The sequence below is a fragment of the Symphodus melops genome, assembly GCF_947650265.1.
Source record: "Symphodus melops genome assembly, chromosome: 21".
NCBI classification, from domain to species: domain Eukaryota; kingdom Metazoa; phylum Chordata; class Actinopteri; order Labriformes; family Labridae; genus Symphodus; species Symphodus melops.
The window spans coordinates 12877057-12901776 of NC_136711.1; the positions used below are offsets into that span (position 1 = coordinate 12877057).

General features: G+C 38.7%; 1 protein-coding gene across 1 annotated transcript in view; it reads right to left on the reverse strand.

The window, feature by feature from the left end:
* LOC306817219 (zinc finger protein 385D-like) overlaps positions 1-17459 on the reverse strand; it is a 65338-nt gene extending 47879 nt beyond the window's left edge. The window contains exon 1 of the mRNA XM_079333921.1: positions 17284-17459. Within this exon, the coding sequence (XP_079190047.1) occupies positions 17284-17326 (43 nt within the window). The 5' untranslated portion in view covers positions 17327-17459. The remainder of the gene's footprint in view (positions 1-17283) is intronic.
* Positions 17460-24720: the final 7261 nt, after the last annotated feature.

Below are 24720 nucleotides of genomic sequence, written 5' to 3' on the forward strand. Positions count from 1 at the left end.
CTAATAAAGTGTCTTCCAGCATACGGCCAGGCCAACAGAATGGACTGGATTGTCGCAGACAGAAAGAAAACACAAGCTACAGAAAGGGCAGAGAAGAAAATTGCCCATTTCATCATGGCGTTTTTGTTTTTTAAGGACAAAATGTTAATGCACGTTTTGTCTCAGCGAACCCTAAAGTAATAGCTTTTCTGTTTTCTGAAAATGTTAACTTCCAGAACGTCTTCACAATGAACACCGTGCCTGATTATGTTTTTGTTTTTCTAATGTAGTTGAACTGTAAGCATGTTGTATTGGGACAACATTAGGCTACACATTTTCATAACATGTAGAAATAAATGTTATAAAAAAAATATTGAAAATCAGGGAGGTTTTGTACAGACAAATCATAAAACTATAAACTTCTTGGAGTTACTTCTTCTTGGATTCAAATAAAGTCAAAGATGAGCATAGTGTCCCTTATGTGTTTGCCATCAATCCATCATCAGCTCGTAGTCTGATTAGGCAGACGCCAAAACATGCAAACACTGAGTCTGTACTGAACAGATAGATCGATTCTTCCTTCACTACATGTGGTGTTTCACTGCAGGCTGGAATAATAATTCTGTGCCATGTTTTTAACTGAAGTCACAGGACATACTATACTGTGAGGGAGCACAGCTCATTGTGGCTTTGAGTCCAGATCCATAAGAACGAGCAAAGGACAAACAAAGTAGGAGGACAGGATGTTTCAAAAACAGCATTATAGTGAATAGAGACTCTTGTACACGGGTGCTAAAAGCAATAATTAAGACATGTAGGCTAAAACAATAATGACAATTGGAAGTAAAAATCGAGCCATGACAGGCTGGAGAGGAAGAACACTGAGGGTAACTATACTAAGGACAGCGTAACAGTTTGTTTTTGTTTTTTCTGGAGGGAAGGGCTGAACTGCAACCAAGGGCAACAGCGATTGTGGGCATCTGTCATCGGCCATCTGGGAGAGGCCCGAGGCCGCTATGGGGACCAAAGCAAATGTGACCTATGCATGAGTGAAAGTGAAGTACTGGAACATTAACTCTGCTTTTTATTCACACGCAAACAGCAGGAAAACAAAACAAAATCAGTAAACAAACAGTGAGGTAACTGGATGTTACGTTTTTCATTTCAGCGCTCCCCTATAAGCATCAGTCAGTTTTACGCTCAGCGCTACAGTGGAGGAATAAAAACCAAGTGCAGCAGCGGCCCAGACGGCAGCCGTGCAGCGTGTATCATCATTTTAGCGTCTAGTTCAAAGTCATCAGTAAAGCAGAGACCGAAAGAACAGCCTGTACACAGGAGTCATGATGCCCTCCTGTCTAATTCCATGCTCCAATCACGAGGCAACTACAAGTACATGAGACTTGTAGAAATGGTTATTTAGCTCTCACAAATACAGAGTGATCATGGAGCCAGTAATCTCCTCGTGAAATAAAGTGTTAAAATAGAGGGAGGCAAATGGCCTTGCTTTTTCAGAAAACAATATTCGCCCTCGAGCCTCTCTAAAGCTTGACGATGAACACAACATTAGATACTGGTTGTCGCTCCACATTTCGGTTTTTACCTTTTAATGACTCAGCCGTTTTGCCCTCTTTCAACTTTACCTTTAAGACGCAATGATCTGAAGTGTATGGCCTTTCACTAGCTGTGAAAACATACTTGTCTACATCTTAACAGGTTAGTATAATGTTAGCAAACAACTCTACCGCTTCTGGCAAACTGCTCTCAAGGACATTTCAGGACGGAGCGAGACTGACGAGACAAGAACGCAGAGGAAGTGATGCCATCTGAAAAAAGTAAGGTAAGGTGTTGCTGAGTAAAAGACTTTTTGATTGGCTTTAGGGACTGTCATCTCTCCATCCTCAAAACCCGATACATGCTAGCATTTGCTTTCAGAGAATGTATATGGCTGGTTTCAAAGATGTTTCAGTGTGCTGAAAAGCATGAAAACATGAAGAAGTGCTGATTACAATGAAATGATTATTTATGACAACTGTGATGTTCTGTGGGCTGTTGGAGGGAATCAGCCTGAATGCAGCAGTAATCCTCCTTCCTCTGTCTGCCTTCTTAAGACTTAACCTACATTCTTACAACAAAGGGGATTTATCGTTACTATTGTCATCGTCAGCTTCCACAACATTTTGCAAAATAGTATCATATAGTATGTAAGTGTTGAAAATCAAGGTGTGTTGCATGCTAGCCCTCTCGCTGACTGAAAATGAAAATGAATGCTCTCAGACTGGCTGTTTGATGAATTTAAGTATACGGACACATGAGTGAGATTTATTCTTCATCACATTCAGCTGTTTTCTAACTTTATTTATCTCGTGCATTCAAGCACTGGTTGCAGAGTCTGATAAAGTCAGACACTAATGTCCTCCGTTGTGCCTCATCTTGAACAGTTATGGAGTTAAACAACACCTGATGGAGTACACGCTACAAGATAATCAGGCTGATTTTGAGCCAGATTGTAAATACAAAACATCAGAAATCCTGTCGTGTGGGGAGAACACAGAGGACAACAGAGTAAGCACTCTGTGGATTGTCACAAGGAACATTATAAAACAACCAATCAGGAAGCAAGCTGACTGAGGCAGGAAGCAACAACAAACAGTCACGGGGATGACAGCAGACGTCAAGCATAAAGTAAGACGGACATTTTCATCCCAGAGAACGTGATGGAGGGTTAATCTGCTACCCGTCTGTTTTCCATTCAGGTTTCTTTGTGACGCTGAGATCTCAGCTCAGTAACTATGATGCTGATAAAAGAGGCTGAAACACTATCTCATGAACTCTTTCTCAGCCTGCATCTCTATATGCAGTATATCATTTTTTTTTTTCAGCTCTGGCATGAAGTAAAACTCTCGCCACTTGTCAAACTTCAGCAAAATGCAAACATGTTTGTGCTAGCTGATGGCGTGCCAAGTGGAGAGTCCTTCAACGTAGAGGGCAAACGTATGCTTTCCATATGGAGTGAAAGCTGAATGTGGGAGGAGAGAACACGGAGGCGAGGATGACTAATGGCGATGACTGAGAGATGTCTCTCCATGTCATTTGTCTGGTCGGTGTCTCCTCAGAGGATAAATATACATTGTACAGAGGAAGCTCTGTATATCTTTAGATAGGAAGCATTGAGTATGCAATAGGAGAAACTTGCCAAATGCCTGCTCTTCATAGTAGGTGCTACATTATTTAATCTCTGGGGAAGCAGAAATACATTGGTGTACAGTATATAAAAAGCTATTACATAACTGTTACTTGAGGTTGCACAGTTTTTCAGACAACATTAATCTAATTAACTCGAAGCGTCCCCAAGTGATACTAAAAGGCCCAGGCGTAACTTAATGTAAGGCGCTGGATAAAATAAAGACGATCAAACGCCAATCAGTTTCTCGCCGGATGCTCGGACTCCAGCTCCAGCTCCAGAGTCCACACAGACCATAACATTACAAACAAACCAATCAGTGCTGCAGTGCTCTGTCAAACTGCATATTCATTTCTTAAAGATAAGCAGGTTCAACACTACAGTGTCAATATGTAATGGAAATGATAGTTTGAAATCTGGAGTTACATAACGGCCCCCCTGAAAGTCCTCATTTCTCAGTCAAGAAGAAAACTGTCTAAAAAGAACCATTAGATTTCATTAATTATACAAAGACAAGTCTCCTTATCAAAGACATGAATTGATTAAAATTTCGAATAAATACTTTACAAAGCAGTTTGAGGTTTCATTCAGACTCTCATCCTGGACTAGGAGGGCTTTTAGTAGAGCTGCAATGAGAACAATACTTCCATTCTGTATCTGTTAAAATGATATTGTTAAATAATAGTGACGTGACAAGATACTTAAATATGAAACTAAAAATGTGTTAATCTCAAATGAATCCCTGGTGCTTATAGAAAGGGATGGAAGCCTGGGAATGGTGGGATTTCCTGACCTACCATCTTTAATAATGTTAGCAAATAGACTTCTTGTATCACTAACTGAGCTTAGCTTTAAAAAAGGACGTTTTATATAGTTAATGTTGTAAAGGACTTTTCTTTATTTTCAAGGTTTACTTCAGGGCTTTTGGGGCCTTTAAAGGACAGCGGATGGACTCAGAAATCAGAGAGCGGGGAATCACGATTGGATTTGATCTGAGGCTTCCAGTTTAAAGAACTTGAGTCCCATGACTCCAGTTCATAAGCTTTGCACACAAACCACCAATAAAGGTGTTTTTTAATTACGATGTAGACATACTGTCTACTATAGTGACGACTGTTAAGTAAATATAAGCACCTGAAAACGTTAAAACAAAATGCAACTATTTCAACGTCGCTTTACAGTGGTACTGTTTGCCAGGTTTGATTTTGTTTATCCAACAAAATATCCACGTGATGTTTTGTTAATTATAAACAACTTTTTTAGGATTGATCCATCGAGACTGCGGGTTAAAGCTATCTTTAATTTAATGAGAATTACCGAGGTGTATAATCTTACTGTAAAAAATGTAACAAGGTTTGGTTTTTTTTTTTTAAAACAATCATCCCATCGTGTACAAATGAAGTCAGATAAGATCACTCCTGTTTCCTGGTCTCTATCTCAGCACAATCCATCCTCTGACTTCTCATCTGTGCAGATTCATATTGGAAAGCTGACACGCTAAATTGAATGGACTTTTAATTAGGTGTACTCCCAAGGTAAAAAGGCTTTAATTGCCTGAATTATCTGACTGATTCCTGAAGGTGGTAGAGCAGAGAGAGGCATCTGGATAGCTTTTTTTTTTTTTTTTGTACAAACAACCAGTGTTACTGTCAGTGAATTAAACTCCTATAATTAAACTGATAATTAAACCTCTTGATAACATCACTGAAACAATATGTAGGGATGATTCATGCAGGCTTTACCAAGCTTTCATTGTGTATTCTCCACACATACTATGTTTACTTTTATTCATTTGGTTTGTACAAGAAATTAACAATGAATAATGTTCACATTTTCACCTCGTCTCAGTTTTGAAGAACCCACTCATTCAGTGTGATAAAGGGCTGTACTGAGCAGTCTGACAATACAAAGGATTTTACTAAATGTGTGAAAAGGATTGCTAAGTCCTTTATCCACCTGATTAATGCTGATGTAAAAAGGGATCATTTTGGTACAATGATGCATTTTATTACAATGTGTAAACAATGTGACAACATGTTATTGCAGGTGGGTAATATTTAGAGAATTATCACAAGATAAGCCAGGGGAACCGACATGTAGCCGGTTCAAGTCCCGGTGTGGACCAAAATCTGGAAATTGGCCGGGTAGCTGGAGAGGTGCCAGACCACTTCCTGGGCACTGCTGAGGGATAAGAACAAGGCACCAGACCCCCCTATCCAACCAGCTCAGGAGCGCCTGCCCCTCCCTCACTCTGACATCTCTCCATTAGTGCATGTCCATAGCATCCTATTTCTGCATGTCGGCATCCGGCTTACACGCCGCCTACCAAATACGACACAGTTGGTTGTGGAAACGCAAACGGAACTTTAAACGGAGCTTTACGGAACCAAACCAGACCAAACTGTACTGATCCATACCGTACTGCTTGGTAGAAAGGGAGCTTTTGCTTCAATCAGGCCACACTCAGACTACTTTTACTAAACACTTAGAAGGGTGTCATGCAGCGCTGGACTTGCATGGGTCTGTTCCTGATCATGACTGGGTATCAAAACTTGTGACTAACATCACCAAAAAACCTTTTCATGGACTTGCTAATACTCTCTGTTTACTTAATGATGGCCTTATGTTTAATTCAAATCAATCAATCAAAATATTCCCATTCAAATGCAATTCAAAAAGTCAATCTTTTTTTGTTACTTGCTGGACAGATTTGATAATCACACAATCTCAACGCTAAAAGAAACACAAAACATTTGCTAAACTAAACAAGAGGAAACAAAAAAAATCATATTCAGGACTTGTTCCCAAAGAGAATCTTTATGTAAGTGGCATCCCAAAGTCATTTACGCCAGATGACCAATGAACCCGACTCTTTAGAGGTCATAACAGTCCAGAGGCTTCTCCATCAGAGCGCTGTGATTCAGTCCTGACTCCTGACAGAAGCAGACGGCAGCACACGAGCAGCTGTAATGACTCCTCCAATTAACAACCATTTAATTTAACCCGCCTCACTGCCCCTTTGTGTTCAGCAGTAATGGCCATTAGAGAGAATATAATGCACCATTTAATGAGCCAACAAAGAGAAAAGATTATTTCGGAGTAAGAAGCGGCTTGAGGAATCGGATGCAAACTGGGAAAAGAAACCCAAAATGGCCATTATTGTGTCTTTTTCAGTAAGCTACAGTGCATGACATGCAGATGTGCTGTTGAGCTTCCTCTTATGAATGTTCTGCTTTAACCACTCTGCAGGGAAGGACAAGATTCTTAGCCAGTTGAACTCCTAAATTATTAAAAAAAAACAAAAAACAAAACAGCATTAAGGCTCCTTTAAAATGAAAAACTTAATGGATAAATGATTAGCTTTTGTAGAGGATGCTTAATTATTTTGCTATTATCTTGTGTGAACCAGCCACAGACAAAACTTCAGCAACAGCAACTAAAAGACTCACAAACAACCTCTCAGGTCCAAAACAGCACGATGTCAGCTAGAGCACACAGCAACCTCACAGCTTAGTTTACAAACAGTTTCTTAGTGCAGAGAATAATATGTCATCATTGATAAAAATAAGATTACAAAAACACCCAACATTAAAAAGTTTGAATTATATATTTTTTTTAACAATCACATATAAATCATAGCTTTTGGACAAAGTTAAAAATGCTTTCAAATGAGATTTGGCAAGGTAACATCAAAGTAACATCTCTGTGGAATCCTGTTCATTGTATCAGTCAGACAATTTCTCTGTACGTCAAAATGGTATATCCTCACTGCTGGAAATTCCGGTATGTTTCTGCACATGTGACACACATGCATAAGTGGGCGTGTACACCTCTTAACGCCACACTCACAGTCATACTGGATCTCTACCTGCACGACAGCCGCAGGAGACCGGAGAGGGAATGGACCGAATGATAATTCAGCTTCCCACACAGCCCTCGATGTGTGTGGTTCATTATCATCAGGGCTGCTGTGTGACATTCATGTGAGGCTTTTTTGTTTTTTGCAGACAAATGGGTTAAAAGACGACGTCAAAAACATGATATTTCTGTGTTGTTTGCTCAAGTACAAGCTTTCCGTAAAAAAAAAAATCTTTTCTTTATCCCCCGTTTACATGATGACAAAGTGACCCAAGAAAAGGAAAAGGGACGTCTCAAAGTATTTTGTACCACCAAAAAGAAGAAGACGTTAACATGCAAGATATATGCTGTTCAATTTGCAGGAGAAGATTACTGATGATATGCTCCCATGAATTTGCTTAAGGCTAATGGCATTTGTTGAGCTGGAGTACAAGCCGCCACCATGGCGAACAACAGCTCAGAGAGTGGGATAGATGTTTGAGAAAAGAGCAGCAGAACAGAGGGCGCATTTTTAACAACGTTGAAAACTCTCTGCACGTCGTCAGATGTTACTGTAAGTTACGTTGTGGTATGGTAGGTAAGATACAACTACTGCAAAGTTCTGTTTCTCTCTTGTTAACGGTATGCTACGTGAGAGACTTTTATTTTGAAGGGGGAAAAATGAATTTCAGGTAGTGCTTTTTGTCTGTTCGGTGACAGCAGTGGCCGGAGAAAATGCTAGCTGTTGTTTTGTTTATATCAATTAAAATTAGTTGAATGAATAACCGCAGGTTAAATTAGCATTAGCTTGTCATTTCAAAATGCATACTATAAAGATGTAATGGAGTACTTAATTCAGATTCCTTTTAAGGAACGAAATCGGTCAAGTCTGTTCACCAGGTGTATTTTTTCCTGCCGGCCCCTGAATGACATTGTTGACATTTTGATGAGTTTTTCTGCTTGTTTCAGTTTCTAGCATTTTAAATAATCAAACATTTAGTTTATATAGACTGCCTTTCAATTAATCACAGCTCAGTATTGACCTGCCTGTGTTGTCATCACATGTTTCATATCGATCTTTTGTTGGCATTCTCACAGTTTTGCAGGACCTTGATGGTGTTTTTTGTTTTTACACCCTGGGCTCTGGTTGACAGACCTTTGGTTGAGGATGGAGATCAGCAGAGAGTCAGGGAGTGCGGCTTTGTCATCAGTTTTTGCTACTAAGCAGCCAAATAAAGGCGACAGTTATCAGTCCAGAGGCAGGTTTAAGCCTTGGCTGTGTGAAGGAGGGAGTCGTCTGACTGGTAATGACACAGCCTCAGAGCCATTACAGCTTTGATGAGAGACTTAAGCAGAAATCCATTTTAGAGTGTCGGAGGTGAAGCTGACAGGGGGGGGAGGAATCTGGTGTGTGTCTGTTGTGATAAGGTGTTTAATGCACATTTGCAGCTGCGAGGGCGACCGTGGCTTGGGAATTTACCGACAGTCCATTAAAATAATTTTTGATGTTAGACGTTTTTCTCTTAGTTTAAAAGCTTAGGCATAAAAAAATAAAAAACAAGGGAAATATGCATTCAAGTTAAAACAAAATGTGTTTTTCGGTTTTTCAAATGTGCCTATCAGTCATCTGCAGAGGAAGTGTTTGTCGACAACAAAGGCAGGGGGTACAACAATACACTCCCGGGCAGAAAATGGCCGCCTGCAGATCTCTGGTGTACGAGAAACCACAGTACTCCGACTTGTGAGAAATTAACTAGACTTCCAGGAGACAGCAAATGTTCTGAAGAATGAAGGTGAAAGAAAGCCACAGGAGGGCATCCTCTTTCTCAGACAACACCATACAAAATGTAAATGTAATTTGATTATCACAGAGTCACTGTCTCCAGAGGACAGGATACAGGAAACTTCAAATAACTATTGTAATGTAAAGATCACCATTTGTTAAGTGTAAGGTCACCTCCCTCCATCTCTCTGTACTGCATATAAGGACTTGTAATGTAAGGGTTCGGGAGAAGATGCTCTGGCCTCTCCTCCGTGCTGCACGTATTAAAAGAGATCTGATTCAAGCGCCGCCGTGAATTTTCTTCTTGAGAATTAGCAACTCTCCACCTCGTAAAAGGAGAATTTTCCACGACATTATGGCGACGAGAGGATGGGATAGACGTTTCCGCTGATTGCAACCTGAGACTGAACTGAAGGAGCTGCCGGCCGGGAAAATTCCGCTCCGACAAACGGAGATTTTGGATCCCACCTGACGTCAGATACAGGGTGCAGACAGCGGACGCTCTATCTAAGTGAGTACGGCGTTTGAATCATTTGCTCAATTTGTAAAAGCCTAGGTAGCTGAAACGTAATTTAAGTCCTTTGGGGTGGTTTCAGTTATGCTTTTCGGGTCCATATAGTGTTTTATGGACGCCATGCCCATGTAATACCGGTCTTGGAGGTTTATGTTTTGGTAATTCCCATACCCTGCGCGGTGATGGAGGTTGATGTGTAGTGTGTTTTGTTGATGTGTTGTGCGTTTTATATGTTTAGAGTGTCTTAAACGAGAAAAGTTAAGAAAAAGAAAAAACGAAAAATGAAACTAAAATATCTAACGAACAGCACGAGGCTGTCTGCACTTAAAGAATAAAACACGTGAAACAACGATTATTATAGATATACACAAGGCCCCACTAAAATAAAATGGGCGTATGAGTGATAATCAAAAATAAAAACTTTGTTTGCGACATTCAGTGTCTGGCATGCAGATTGTATGCTATTGAGGTGCGTTGCTCGGAACTTATGTGTCATACAAACCACCTGGCTGAATTAAGTTGCAAAAAGTTTTAGTGTATGTTTGATAAGATCCAACCATACACTGTATGGGAAGATCAGTGTGATTGTGAAGTTGTGTGAGTGATAAGCCCATTGAACGTTTAAGCACATCTGTCCCAGTGAGTCACTGAAAACATGAGAAAACAAAACGGGGAAAAATAACATTTATATCTGAATTTTCAGGCTCTGCTGAATTAAGAGCAGACAAATGGGGAATATGTGATTTAGAGATGTTCAACTTTAGCAGTTCTTCACACATGAGATGTCTTCTATTAAAAGAAATTAAGCACAGAATGTTTTATGATGGCGTTGAGTATGTTAGACTAAAAGGTAAAAATGAAAGTAGGGAAGAAAAGATTATTTTGTTTTTTCAAAATTAGTAGAGATTGAAAGGAAAAAGAAATGAGGTTTTAAATAAGAAATGAAGGACAAGTAGAAATGTAGGGTTAGATTTTAAGATGTGACTTCCTCCTCTGTCTCCACACCTACAACTCTGCAGCAACACCTCCTCCACAGGAGGTCAAGCACACCAGACGAACTCTTAGAAAGAAGAGGGGCCGACCACACACCCGGATTTAAAAGCCTTCTTTCTGTCTCCTTAAGCAAGTAACTCTGTTTCTCCAAGAAAGAATTTTTACACAGGCCATGTCAACCAAACGTGAAGGAGGTTGCAGAGGAAACACCTGAAAAAGACTGGAGATTGATGGGCCACAGAGTCCTGGACAGAGATTGCCACCAAAGAGCAGAAGGAGAAGAAGACGGGGTCCATATCAAACTGAAAGTGCAACAGCACTGACTCCAAGAACAATGCTACAAAAGGGAAGGAGATGGGAATCCTGAGTTTAATACAAGATCCAGAAGAATCCTGGTCACATGCACCACTTGAAGGTGTCTGTTGTAGGATTCCTCTTGACAAAGCCAGAGGAGGCAGTGGAGGAAGGTCAGAGTAGTGAGCAGCACATACAGAGACACACACACACACACACACACACCTACACACACAGAAAACACTGATTCGACTGAAAAAGAATAAACATAGCAACTAACACTGTAATGATAATTAAAATTTTAAACAATCTTGAATTTTAGAAATATAATAGCATATTATATTGTTTTCCAGTCAAAATTTAATTTTAGACGAGATTAAAAGATATCCATTTAGTCCTGAGACTGTTTTGAAATCATTGTTTTATAAAATAAGGTGCTATTGTTTGAACTTTCTAAATCTCACCATACCTCCCCCATCGTGCCTGAAGAAAAACCAAATTGGGGTTGGAATTCATTAAAGTACTTAAGGGATGTAAATGAAGGTGGTCAGCATCCGGCAGATGTCTGTAACACCTAATGTTAATCAGCTTGGGTGTTTGGTTGTTCTAACAAATGCAAATTCTAGCATTTCTTTTCATCTTGACTCACAGTTCTGGGTTGCTTTCACAATCAATGGTGCATTTTATTCTTGGATGAAGATACCATAGGGTGTTTTTTCTCCAATTTTCACTCTGGATTGAAATAGAGCTGAGAAATTAGTTTTTATCAACCATTGTGTATTAATACACTTGTTCAGTATGTTGACAGTGTCTGTGTATATGTTTTCCTATGCAGAGGCATTGTCAAGCTGAGACAGTGTTTGTTGTTTGTCCATTTTTGTTTTCTGGCAGAAAACGGTCCGAAATTTTGCAGGACAAGTTTGCAAACTATTTTTAGTTTTTTAAAAAATGCATTATTTTACTCCGGAGTTTCATAAATGTGGTCCTGATTTTACGTCCACAATCTTGGATGTTAAAAAACTGAAAAAACAAACAAACGGTTGCCTAATTGGTTTGAACAGGCTATTGTTGTCCATGGATTTTAAAAAGGGTGGAGATCTCCCGACCCCCACACATGGGGGTAGAATTTTGGCCATGACTGACTTTTTTGACTTGAACTCCTGACGCAGATAAAGCTTCAACTGACTTGACACAAGCTTTATCGAGTTCCCTCTGTCTATGACTACCAGACACTACCAACCTTTTTAAATCTTTTTGTGCACTCATGTGATTTTAAAATGAAGAACAGTCTTAACCTTACTCTTTACAGCTCAAGATGGAGAACCACACCCCTGTCTGTGTCAAAAACCAAGAGATGCACTCTTTGACACTCTTTTCATTAACTTTGATTTGTTTGTACTAACACTGCTAACCTGTCTGCTCAGGCAGCTGTACTATTGGGAAGGATTTCACAGTACATACTGACTTTAAATATGCATTTCATCAGTATGTAAATGTCAGCTCATACAGGTGCTAATGACCCAGAGTCACTGGGATTTGAAGCTCCTGGGACTGCTGCTCTTTCACCTGTCTCCCCCACTCTACAAATGTTTTATCTGTCCAAAATGACATTTTTACCCCTCAAAGATATCTCTGTGCCTCAAAAGTTTGACACATGGTCTTGACCATGTGTCAAAGGGGTGGATAACCATGTTTTCTAAGTTGTCTTCCCTAAGGTGAAAGCGGCCCTTCTGGGGATTACATTGGTGAAACTCCACAACATCCAGCCTGGAGATGGAAAGGACCTGAGAAGGAAGCATTGGACGTTTTAACCACGGTGGACAAGAACCAGATCTGGAGCTGCTGACAACAACAACTGCTGTCCAGATAACTGAGAGGGACACCTGGAGATGATGACAACATCCACTGACGATCGGATAGCTGAGAGGGATACCAAGATCCATACATCACTGCAAACCTTTTTCGAGTAATGGCACCGACGGAAGAACGACGATCTAACCTACGCAGTGCTGAGAGAGGACGCCGTGGGACGATTACCTATCATCAACTGATTCACTATACTGATACTTAGACACCCCATCTCTTACAGAAGGGTAAAACATGGACTGTGTGCAACAACAAAAGAAGACACAAGATCCAATACAGGATCGGAACATCCAACAAAAACATGAACTGAAAACTTGCCACCGAGAACTGTTTCAACTACATAAGTTGCCTATTTTGTTTTTCTCTCATTTATTTTTTATCGTTTTTGTTTTGTTTTTGTTTTATTTTTTATCTCTTTATTTGTTTTTTCATTCATTTTTTCACTGTAATGAACAGTCTGTTATAATGACCTTGTATGGTAATTTCTATAAATGTTGTTTTGACACTTTGTGTCAAAAAGGGAGGAATGTGAGAAATTAACTAGACTTCCAGGAGACAGCAAATGTTCTGAAGAATGAAGGTGAAAGAAAGCCACAGGAGGGCATCCTCTTTCTCAGACAACACCATACAAAATGTAAATGTAATTTGATTATCACAGAGTCACTGTCTCCAGAGGACAGGATACAGGAAACTTCAAATAACTATTGTAATGTAAAGATCACCATTTGTTAAGTGTAAGGTCACCTCCCTCCATCTCTCTGTACTGCATATAAGGACTTGTAATGTAAGGGTTCGGGAGAAGATGCTCTGGCCTCTCCTCCGTGCTGCACGTATTAAAAGAGATCTGATTCAAGCGCCGCCGTGAATTTTCTTCTTGAGAATTAGCAACTCTCCACCTCGTAAAAGGAGAATTTTCCACGACAGACTGCAAGAGAATTGATCCATTTTTCTTTCACGTGTATTTTCTCTCACACACCGATCCAAAGACAATAGAAGGTCTATCTAACGGAGCCAGTGCAATTAGCTTTTCAATCATCATTTAATTCATTCAAATAAACACTCTATGGTTCCAGATTTTCAACAGAAGATTTCCTAGTTTTTCGTATACTGTTTGGCCTTAGAACAATATCTCTGTGTATTTATTATAATAAGAGAAAAAAGTGTACACATTAGCTATATCCCAAGGCAGATGAATAGTATTCTGAAATATGACCAACACAAAACAGCTTTTTTGCTACGTCTAAACACTGACAACAAAGATCTGATGAAAATCTAAATCTAAAAAAAAAAGTCCTCACACTCAACAGAACATCTTTTTGCGTTTGTTCATTCCTTGGTAGACTTTATCAGCAGGAGCCAGGAGTCCATTGACATAGAAGGGCGGGAGCTCAAGCTGCTCCCATCCCAATCTCGTTCCACATGATTATTCTCAATTTCACAGCTGATGGTTTTTACTGAGACAGACGACGGCAGCCAAATGGCAAAAAGAAGAAAAACGCTCAGAGGTAAGACAGACAGAGGGCGGGGGGAGAGAGAGGGGGGGGGGGGGGGAGAATTTATTCGGGTGGTCACTCAGCTTCATCATCGATGTTTGGGGTAGAAATAATCTGAAAATGGACTCATGCAAGGCGAGAGGTGCTGCAAGATCCCAGATCTGAGTTGTTTTTATTTTTATTTATTCAAAGATTGTTTTGGTAAATCATAAACAATATTTATAGAAGGCCTGAACAAGTTCTCAATATGAAATCAAAATTTAAACTGTCAATAACCAATTTAGTGGAATGGTATTTTTTTATTTTAAAAATGATTTTAAAAAAATGGACTAATGTGTTTAAACATTTATTTTGTATTTTATGTTTGTTTTAATTTAAAATGTTTAAATGTATTTTAGATTAAATAAAAGGAAAACATTTGAAAGTGTATCATCTTAAATAAATCACTGCATTGCAGCAGCAAATACAATTCTGTAAACATAAGGGAGAATAATTAATTGTAGACACCTTATATCCCATATTATTATTAACTTTATTATACACATAAAATATTTTTTTGAAGTTGAAATATAATACTGAAATGACATTAACCATGACATATATGAACTCATTTCCTCATGGTATCTGCTAAAACAACTCTCATATGTTAGACTACATTTGGTTTTGATCTGAATTAAATCAAATGCAGTTCATTGATTGATACATCTCATTAATATGATTATTTTTCTATTTTTTTTGGGCACCTTTAAATGAGCCTTGAATTCTCCACAGATCAAAATGATTCTCAGGTCCAGAGTTCAGACGGGTCATGTTTCTTTTATGTGTGTTCAAAAATCTGTTCAACACTTAATGTGGTTGTTTTAAATCTGCTATATAAATACACTTTGATTGGATTTTAGAATATTTTTTGTCCACAAAGCACTCAGCAGCCTTTAAAACTTTGTACGTACCACAAGATAACTGGAACTCTAAGGTCACTCTATAGTGTTTGGATCTATGACTGGAACTGTGTCTTCAGTGACTTCAGGTGAACCCAAACTCTCCTAATCCACTTTTCTCATTAAAAAAAACAAGACCGTATATTCTATAATTTTATTTAAACTTGGTTTTCTTTCTGTATCCATACAACAACTTCAGACACTGTGACTTTATTCTTTGTGTGTTTAATGTATATATAGCATAAATACTCAGCTTTACCTTTCTTTAAGAAACTGGCTCCTTTCATCTGAGTCTTCATGCTGCCCTGAATGTGATACTGACCCAGCTGTGTAACCAAGAAAGAATAAAAAACACGACCAACTCACAGCAGCTCACACAGGGGGGAGTGTTGGTGAAAATTACAGCATCACCCAGGAGAGTGAGCGATAGGGGGGGCGAGGGATTTGATGAATCAAGGACCTTTTGTTCACAGAAGAAAATGAACGCTTGCATGCAGTTGGAAAGAACATCTCTCCATCTCTCGGGCAGTGCGGCGCCGCTTGGCAGGAAGGGGGACATCATTTGGAGCCATTTAGGTTTGAAGCTGACGCAGAGGCGACGGAGGAGAGCAAGGTCATTGAAAGAGGATGCAGAAGATGACGAGGATGTGGTCGGTGCTTGGCGGGGGGGCTACTCTGCTTGGATCGAGGAGAAGCTGAGTCTGCCAATGCAACACTTAGAGTAATGACAGTGTGATAGACACACGCCCATGGAAAGATACGACAGAAATATGACAGGTCAGGTTAACATGTCTCTAGATAAACGAACATAACTTGATCAATCTACTGATAGAACATTAAACTGTAAACGCCTTGTAATCTCCGAGATTTTTTAGTATTATTGTAAAGTAAAACAACAAATATTTGGTGATTCTGTCCTCTTAGAATCTTAATTACAGCAAAACAAGCCAAGAAGAATTTCAAATGTGATGAAGATGCCATTCTTCAGGCTTTTTTAACAAATATTTTTTTTAGGTAAAGCTAAAGAAGGCTAAATTAATTCATGTGGTCCAAATGGCTTATTTCCTCATTGTGTTCTATACATAAATTTATTTTTTAAAACGTGTTCTATACTTAGGATGTATAAGGATGATTTCTTCTTTAAATCTTAGTCTTTAGGGATCAAACTACAACCATTGATCTGAAACTACAACCTTTTTCTCCCTGAGAATTTGTTACAATACATTTACATATACCATCAGGCTGTTCACGTTCTCCTCCAGCACACACTGCAGAGGCCAAATCTACATCAGGTGTAGCATAAAGAACGCAAAACAAACTGCAAAATATATATATATATATATATAATGAGATTTGTATTAAGCAAAGGCATTTAAAAAGGTTAAAATAGACTATGAGAGAGGGACCTACAGATATGATATATGACAGAGAAGCAAAGGCGAGTGGCCAATAATAGGGTGACACCATTGTTGTTGTTCCATAAACAGGAGAAGCTGTGCAAGCTACATATCAAATATAATATAAGGCGTTGGTTAGAGTTCAGACTTTTTTCCCTCTGTCATAAATTGCTGTTTGTAGTCCTTTGAAAAAAATAGACAGTGAAGAGGTCTTTCATGTGCTCATACAAAAGCCAGGATGACCCAAAATAAAATACACAAATGGTCGTTATATAATGTGCCTTATCTATCTCTAGCTCTTCAACTCCCAATACCTCTGGTGAGTAAAAAAAAAAAAAAAGCAATATGTGAGCACAAACACATTTCTGTTGTGTGAAAATGTGTGGTGAGTCAAACAGGCAGCCACACAGATCTCTGGACACTAGCGCAACATTCAGGCTAAACGAGTTGATTTAACCTTCACCTGTGAGCAAGACATCATACTTAAAAACTGCATGCAAAGCGTAACGTAAAAAAAATAGAAACACTTACATTTCATGATGTTTGAGATTCTGAGACATTATTAAATCCTAAATTCTCATTAATTTAGGGCAAACATGTGCCTACTACTGCTCTAAGAACGAAACAGTTTGCATCCTCGGACAAAGGTTAATGGCTCAACAGTGAACCACATTCAAAGCCACCAGTCCATTCCTAAGAAAAGTAGAAACTGCGTCTTAAACACAGGTAGGAAAAGTAAGAAAACTGCAAACACTTTGACAAGCCGACACCAGGGAGGATAAATAAAGATAGGCCCAGTCAAGTTATTTAAGTGACCAATGAAATGAAAGCTCAAGCCAAACTACCTGAAGCGAAGCCTACAACCTCAAGACAAAAATTTCTGACTGCGCTTTTATATCCAATTAATGATACTCCAAAACGTTTCTGACTATGAACTTTAAAAACACCGACTGAGAATCCACGTCCACAAGTAAAACAAGAAATAAAATTTTAAAAAGCTTCTCCTACCTGTTTGAGACGACTTCAAGGCTGCTCCGTTGTCACTGTCCATTTCCAGCTGTCACAGCTTACAACGCAAGCTCAGCTGCAACCTCTTTTCAGCACCCGCGAGCGAGTCCAGAAGAGATACACCACGCGGGTTGTGCGCGCACCGAGCGCTCTGTATGGAAAGCCAAGAGTGCCATAATTTTTTGAAACGCGAAATGCAAAACCTTATTTTTTAATGCTTTTTATTATTATTTGTGGAATGCTGTTTTTACTTTGAACACATTATTTGTTTTTGTTCTCCATTAAAAGTCATGAAACTGTGTTCATTTTAAAACTTAGACGTCCAATTTGGTGCCGCAATAAGTCCTAAAACCATGAACTGAATTTAAATTTTGGCACTTCCGGTTACATTGTCTGTTCGGTTAGATGCCTGAAATATAGTCTTTTTTTTCTTTTCTTTTTTTAACATATACACCTGGACTTGTCCCATTATGAAATTTGAAGCTTTACCAGTGAAGTGCAGTTGAGAGACCGCTCTAAGGTAAGCGCCAAACTATCACTGGTGTTGCTGGTGAACATGTAGCCTGATGTGTGATTAAGATAACAGTGAGATGGGGGTGACGGTGGAGCTGTGGCACTGCGCGTGTCCCTATGCATTGCGGCTACAGTCCTAGTGCAGATGTGTGATTTTGGTCTGCTATAGATAATAATAATAATAATAATAATAATTTACACTTTATTAATCCCACGAGGGGAAATTCGGTTTTTTTTTACACTCTGTCTAACACACACATAGGCCGAGATACACACTCATGCACAAACAGGGTTCTAGTGACATGCATTAATGGAGAGGTCTCAGAGTGAGGGGGCTGCCCACAGCGAGCGCTCCAGAGCAGTTTTGGGGTTCGGTGCCTTGCTCAGGGGCACCTCGGCAGTGCTCAGGAAATGGACTGGCTCCTCTCCAGTTACCAGACCAGTTTCCGGACTTGGTCCGTGCCGGGACTTGAACCGGCAACCCTCCGGTTCCCAACCCAAGTCCCTACAGACTGAGCTACTGCCGCCCCATCTTCACTGGGATCTTCACTGACTATCAATACAGCTCTCTCACAAAAATGAGAGGGGGTATTCTGTAATTTTCACATTTTAAGGGGGGGGGGACGTGCAAATAATGGCACTGTAGGCTTACCATACATTATGAGCTACCAAGTCATTGCTTTTATTTATGAATATCTGTAAAGTTTTAATATGTATGTTATTCTGTGTAGTATACTGTATGTAAACTAAAAGAGCCAAATAAAGTATCAACAACTCATATCAAGAGAAAATTCTGAGTTAAAGAAAAAGATGGTAAGCTATTTTAAGTTCTCTCTACTGTATAATACTGAATTCAAAGTTCCCTTTATAAATAAAACCAACAAAAAACTCCACCATACAACACCAAATGGCAACTGAAACCCCTTCTTTCAAAGTTTATAAAATAGTATTTGCTTTGTTAAGAAGTTATCCAGAATAAGATGAGATGGGCGAGTTATTTTCTCAGACTTCAGGCTTCCTCTGGAGCCTCTATGGACAATTTACAACATAGAGTGTCAACTGGTCTTTGATTGTAAAACTGTTAAAGCACCTCTTAAAAAAGTGACTGTGTTCGGTGTCCTGGAAGCCATAGTGTTAAGCCCTTGGACTAAAGAAAAGATTATGCTTTTCTATTATTTGCTCAGTTACTCCAGTGAAAGTACATTTTAGCATGACCTCACTTTAAGTATTTGTAAAACATCTCCTGGATTTTTTAAAATATGTTAATGTACATCCTTACACAGTACGAGTTAAGACTTTCTGCCTCATAACAGCCTCATGAAATAAGGCACACTGGTCAAGAGGTCAAAAGAAAATGTTGTATCACTCAGACATATCAAATCCTTTCAACCTTTTGGTCCTGTTTGTTTACAGGGGGGCTATCACCAGGCATCATTCCCTAATCCCTCCCCCTTTAACCCCCCTCATTAACATTGTTGGGCTGTGTTCAAAAGCAGATGCCTGCACATGAATTTTGGAGTACAGTGACACAGGCACATGCCTTTATGTGCTTCAGCCAACCTGGGCGGTGTCTGTTTTTGTCAGCTGTCAGCCGAATGGTGATGGATGTGCAGTGGAAAGATACTTGGACTTTGAGCTATGTCCTTCTCATTGAAGTCCTTTGGCACCCTGCTTGACCCCGGTGCAAGGCAGCAGCCCTAAAAATAAAGGTGCACATGTGCTTGTGTGCACATACAAGCAGAGACAAAGGTGTAAGATATCAAATCTCATCAAAGTGATGTCTCTGCTTGTGTGTGTGGCTAGAAAAAGGAAACACATGCAGAGCTCGCTGAAAATGGAAACTCCCACAATAGAATTGTTAAGGTTGGATACAAGTTTGAAATATATATGTATTAGGAGCCAGGGGCACGTTAGCCCTATGTACAGAGGCTGTAGTCTTCGAAGTAGACAGCCTGGGTTAGTATCTGACCTGTGGCTCCTTTCCAGCATGTTATTCCCCACCGTTCCACCAAAATGTTCAACTTAATCCCCTGTCCTCTCTCTTTCCAATAAAGGCACACGAAAGGACAAAAATGAATCTAATGTATATATATATAGTATATGATTTCTCCCTTTCAAAAAAGTTTAAGGCAGCTCTCAGCTCCTTTATCATCTCAAGTGCCTTCATTAATGGCCATTTTATTCCTCTGGTCACAGATGTGATTGAGAACCTGCCATCACTCAGACAATTACAGTTTAACCTAGCCATGATAGCAATGTTTTTTTTCTTTTCTTTCTTATTTTTATTTTTAATTTTTTTAATACGATTTTCACTTTGTCTTTTGAACGGAAAAGTTTAAGAGAAGTTGCACTTGAATGACATTGAAGGGGTTCATAGAGTCTTGAGGGAGAGAAAGAGAACAATACAGTAGCAGCTGGGACAGATAATGAGTGATGATTGGAGCATTGTTACCCTCAGCACACTTAAGATCATCTTCTCATCATCATCTCGCTGATTTTGACACACAGTAAAGTTATTAGTGCAATGTAGCAACTGAAGCAAGAAGTCATTTGAGCATTTATTTTTCAGAAGTTGTGCATCATTTCTTGGTACAGATTGACCTTGACTGATCGTAGAGCAATAACTTTCAGTAAAGAGAGAAAAATGCATCAATGTAGAAAATCTCCAGATATCTAAGACGTAATTAATTTTCTTTACGTATAGGTTAAGATAGGATAGAGTAGGATAACATACAATAGGATATGATAGGATACACCTTATTGCCCCTTTGGGGAATTTGTGTTAGACCAAGTACTGCACGTGTATCTGCTTCTACACCTGTATCAATTTAACAAATAAAAGAGAACAACAATCCAAATATATAATAATAACAATGATAATAATAATAATATTAATACAAATATCTATATATTGACTGTATGGAGAGGTTTAAGTTATCTCCATTTCCTTTATGGCTGTCCTAAGTGAAGGTTACACAAAGCGGGTGAGTGGGTTTGCATATTTTCTATTGATTATCAGCATCATCATCTTTATCATCATTAATTTCAATAGTCATGATCTTCTACTTTTGAACATTTTGTGTAGAATTATTTTTCTCTCTTTTGTTTGATAAATCATTAAACTTATCTGAACTTTGAATTTGATTTTTATACGCATGAGTCAGAGTTGTATGTTCACTAGTCTGTGTGCAGCATATTCTTCAATCTTAGCCTCTGAAATAGTCAGTTAGCTAGGCATTAGCACTGTATATTGACCGATGCAGCAATAAAGACTGGTGTTTATGATGCAGATTTGAATTTATTTTAATGATTTTTTTTTAAACTAGCCTGTCAAATATGCCAGGACATATGCCAATTATGAAAGGGGAAAAAGAAATGCTTACATAGGGCTTTCCATTTCATGTCAAAGAAAAAAAGCATGACTACTCTAATATTACTGCTAATAATGATAGGCTAGTTAACAGTAAATTTAAAAAAACTCAAAATTTAAAATAATAAGTTGCTTTTGTTGTTTTGAGGAAAATATACCAGTTTTCAGTGCTATTGTTTACTGTAGACGTCCCTTCCTAGCCGCCTGCTTTTACGGAAACATGGAAATACTCAGCGACAAATATCCCTCTGCTATGCCATCTGTGTCCCTTCAAGTCTTTATGCTAAGCTAGGCTAACCCGTTGTTAGTCAATCTTCTTCTTTAATTGTATGGAAGTAAATGAATACATGGGGGTTTTCCCCAGTGGCTCACATAGAGCCGTATTATGACCTGAACCCAGTGCTCCTCGTCGATTACTACATGGGTCATTTGCTGCATGTCTTCCTCATTGTTCTCATTCAGGTTTCCTTTGTCATTCCAGCTGTCACTGTCAAATAAAGGCAAAATGTCAAAAAAAAAAAAAAAAAAAGATAAGGGAAATGATCATTCACAGTCACATGATTCAATACAATGGAACAAATTCAAATTATGAAGAAAAAAAACAGATCTAACGACAGCTGACTGTGCTTCTGTGTCCTACCTCGCTACCACGCTATCAGTTGGCGACAGAGCAAATTTCAGATAAGAGACAATTAATGTACTGCGTCGCATGTGCTATCGCTATCAGCAGAAATCTCAAAGCACAGAATGCAGTCCAGATACCACCTCCCCCCGTGCCCTTGGTATTTAATGACATTTCTGTTTGTCCGAGGCGAAAGAAGGAATCTGTCTGAGCGAACATCTGAGACATTCCTTTATTCATCTCACAACAGAGAAATTTACAAACATTTGGAAATGTTTTCACTGTTTCCTGTCAATTTAAACCTTTGCTACAAAACAGTGCCAGTCTTTCTTAAGAAAAACACATTTACTGATCTTGAGCTAATCCAAAAAGCCCTGTTGTTAAGGCAAGCACACCATACCTGAATTTAACGTGCCTGATGTTTTAAGTATAAAGAAAAAAAGATAACGTGAAAGCACTGACAGCTATCGCCACCTTGATTTTCAGAGTACATTTCCTCCTCTCGACACAATTTCAGCCCAGCTTGATTCACAGAGGCCAAGTATGAAATTAGTTCTTTTTTTCCCCAACAGAACATATCTTGATTGACAGGGCAACAAATGAGAAATCATTTACTGTGAACCAAGTGGCTGCCTGCTTTTTGGCAGAAATGCAGCCCGTCTCTGAGGTGAGTGTGAGTGTGTGTGTGTGTGTGTGTTGAGATGGCTTTAAATTAAGATTTAATGGCAGGCTGCAGACATCAAAACCACAATAGCAGAGCTGTCAGCCTAACGGACAGTTTTCACTATATTCTGTAAAAAAGGTTCACCTGTTAACATGAATGTCAAAGCAACAGATCAGACTTTAATGTGCTTCACTTATGAGTGAAACATAAAGATAAGGTTTAAATGTGTCCCCTGTCCATGACACAAACTTGAGTCTGTTAAAAACGTCTTATACTTTAACTTGCTGCTTAAACTTGTTGTGCACTTGTTATCCATTTAAAGTGAATCCTTTCTAAAAATAAATGAACATCATTTTCACAAGTATGATTATCAATGATGCATAATCCAAAAAAGCATTGTTTCACATTTTACCTTAGAATCTTTAGCTCCTCATGGGGAAAGTGTCTCATCTGTGGAGTCCACCATGTTGTACCTTCATGTTTAAACACTTCAAGAAAGGACCAATCAGACACTCTGGCTTGATAATAGGTCAAGCACTTTGCCTGGTTTCTCCTTCTAGCAGTTGCTTGGTGAGGTAATTCCTGCATGCTGTGTTTCAAATAATTAAAGCTTCTGTTTTTGTAAAGATACACAATAAGCAGCAAATGAAAAGATCAGATCTACAGGAGTAATGAAAAAATGTTCTCATATTATGAAAAAAAATAAAATCATATCCATCTCCCCGTAATAAATAAATCAAATATGTTGTGATTTTTGAAAATACCAAATAGGTTCTTCACTACAATTAAGGGCTAGAACTGAAGAAGGTATTACAAACAGCTCTCAGGATATTGCGTTTACAATCACCTGCGGCAGAGGCTCGCTCCATTACAGGCTTAGAACATCCGCAGCATTAAGGCCATTTAACAGATAATGCATTTTTTTTAAATCTTGAAACCTTGAAGAGCTTTATGTACTTCTATTTTAAAGGTCAGTGTTCATCACAACAAAGTGACAATCTGCATTAACCCAGAGAAACCTGCTTTAAAGTGAGCTGGTGAATAATTAGGTGAGCACTCATGAAAGCACAGCGCTGTGATGCCACTCCTCTTCAAGACAGCAGTAAAAAGCTTTTTTGGAGAGACAATCTACATATTGTCCTCTTTAACACCCCTTTTATGAATACACACAGTGGGTGTATTCATGTAAATGCAAACGATAAATGTAACATTAATCCTGATTCAATTATGGGTAAAGGTTCATGCTTACATTCAGCTGTATATTGCTAATATGTTAAATACAACACAAAAACACTGAAACACTCAGTTCTTGAGAATTTTTTCTTAAAAATGATGTCGAGTCTTTATCAAAATAGTTGGATGTACAACTGATTTCACCTGAATACGTTTTTTTAATATCTTTATAGAACAGAAATCAAATCTAAATTAAAAGGATTGTGTGCTTTTTGTTGAATCTAAATGAAGGCATGATGCTGCCATCTAGTGGTTGGAAAGATTAAATGTATGTTTGAGACTTGTTTTAAAGTTGTTAAAATGTGGCCAACATAGTGTTAAGACAATTGTTAAGTGGACGAGAAGTTTGTTTTTTTTGACAGCATTGGTCATTTTAACCATTGTGAATATTTTTTATTGGCCCAAAGCTCTGAACAAAGCTTTACTCAAATAGTGATTATGGAACTAATAGAGCTTGAAAAGCATATTGCTTTAAAAACTAGGATTTTTTTTTTTTTAGAAAAAACAAAAACTAGGATTTTTATTATTTTTTTTGTTGAAATCAGTCCAAGACAAAGCTTTTTATATGTATGCATGTACCTTTAAGGGCAGTCGACGCACATTACTGACTAATGATCAGATTACAAAACTTTGTTTATCCCCAGCGGGGAAACTCCTCGGGACCAAACTCAAAACTGATTTGATCTTTGAGGGCAATCCTTTTGATGTTTTTTTGGACCCTGAAGCTCCTTCGGTGAGCGACTAGTGTTGCCTCAGTGTGACGACTGAGGACGCAGATGTTCAACAGTCAGATATTTTAATGAACATGTTCAGTTGTGGCTCTGATTCGTTGCTGTACATGATGGCTCAAATAGTTTCAGTGGTGTTTTTTTACTTGTCGTGTACTGTGGTTGTACTATCGATGTATGAACTGACATAGTGGCAATGCCAATCTCTAAATATTTTAATTCAGCAAGGTAGGGAGATATATGAAAATGTACATGTATTTAATACTGCTTAATAACCACAACATTTTGAACAAGATATAGTAAGAAG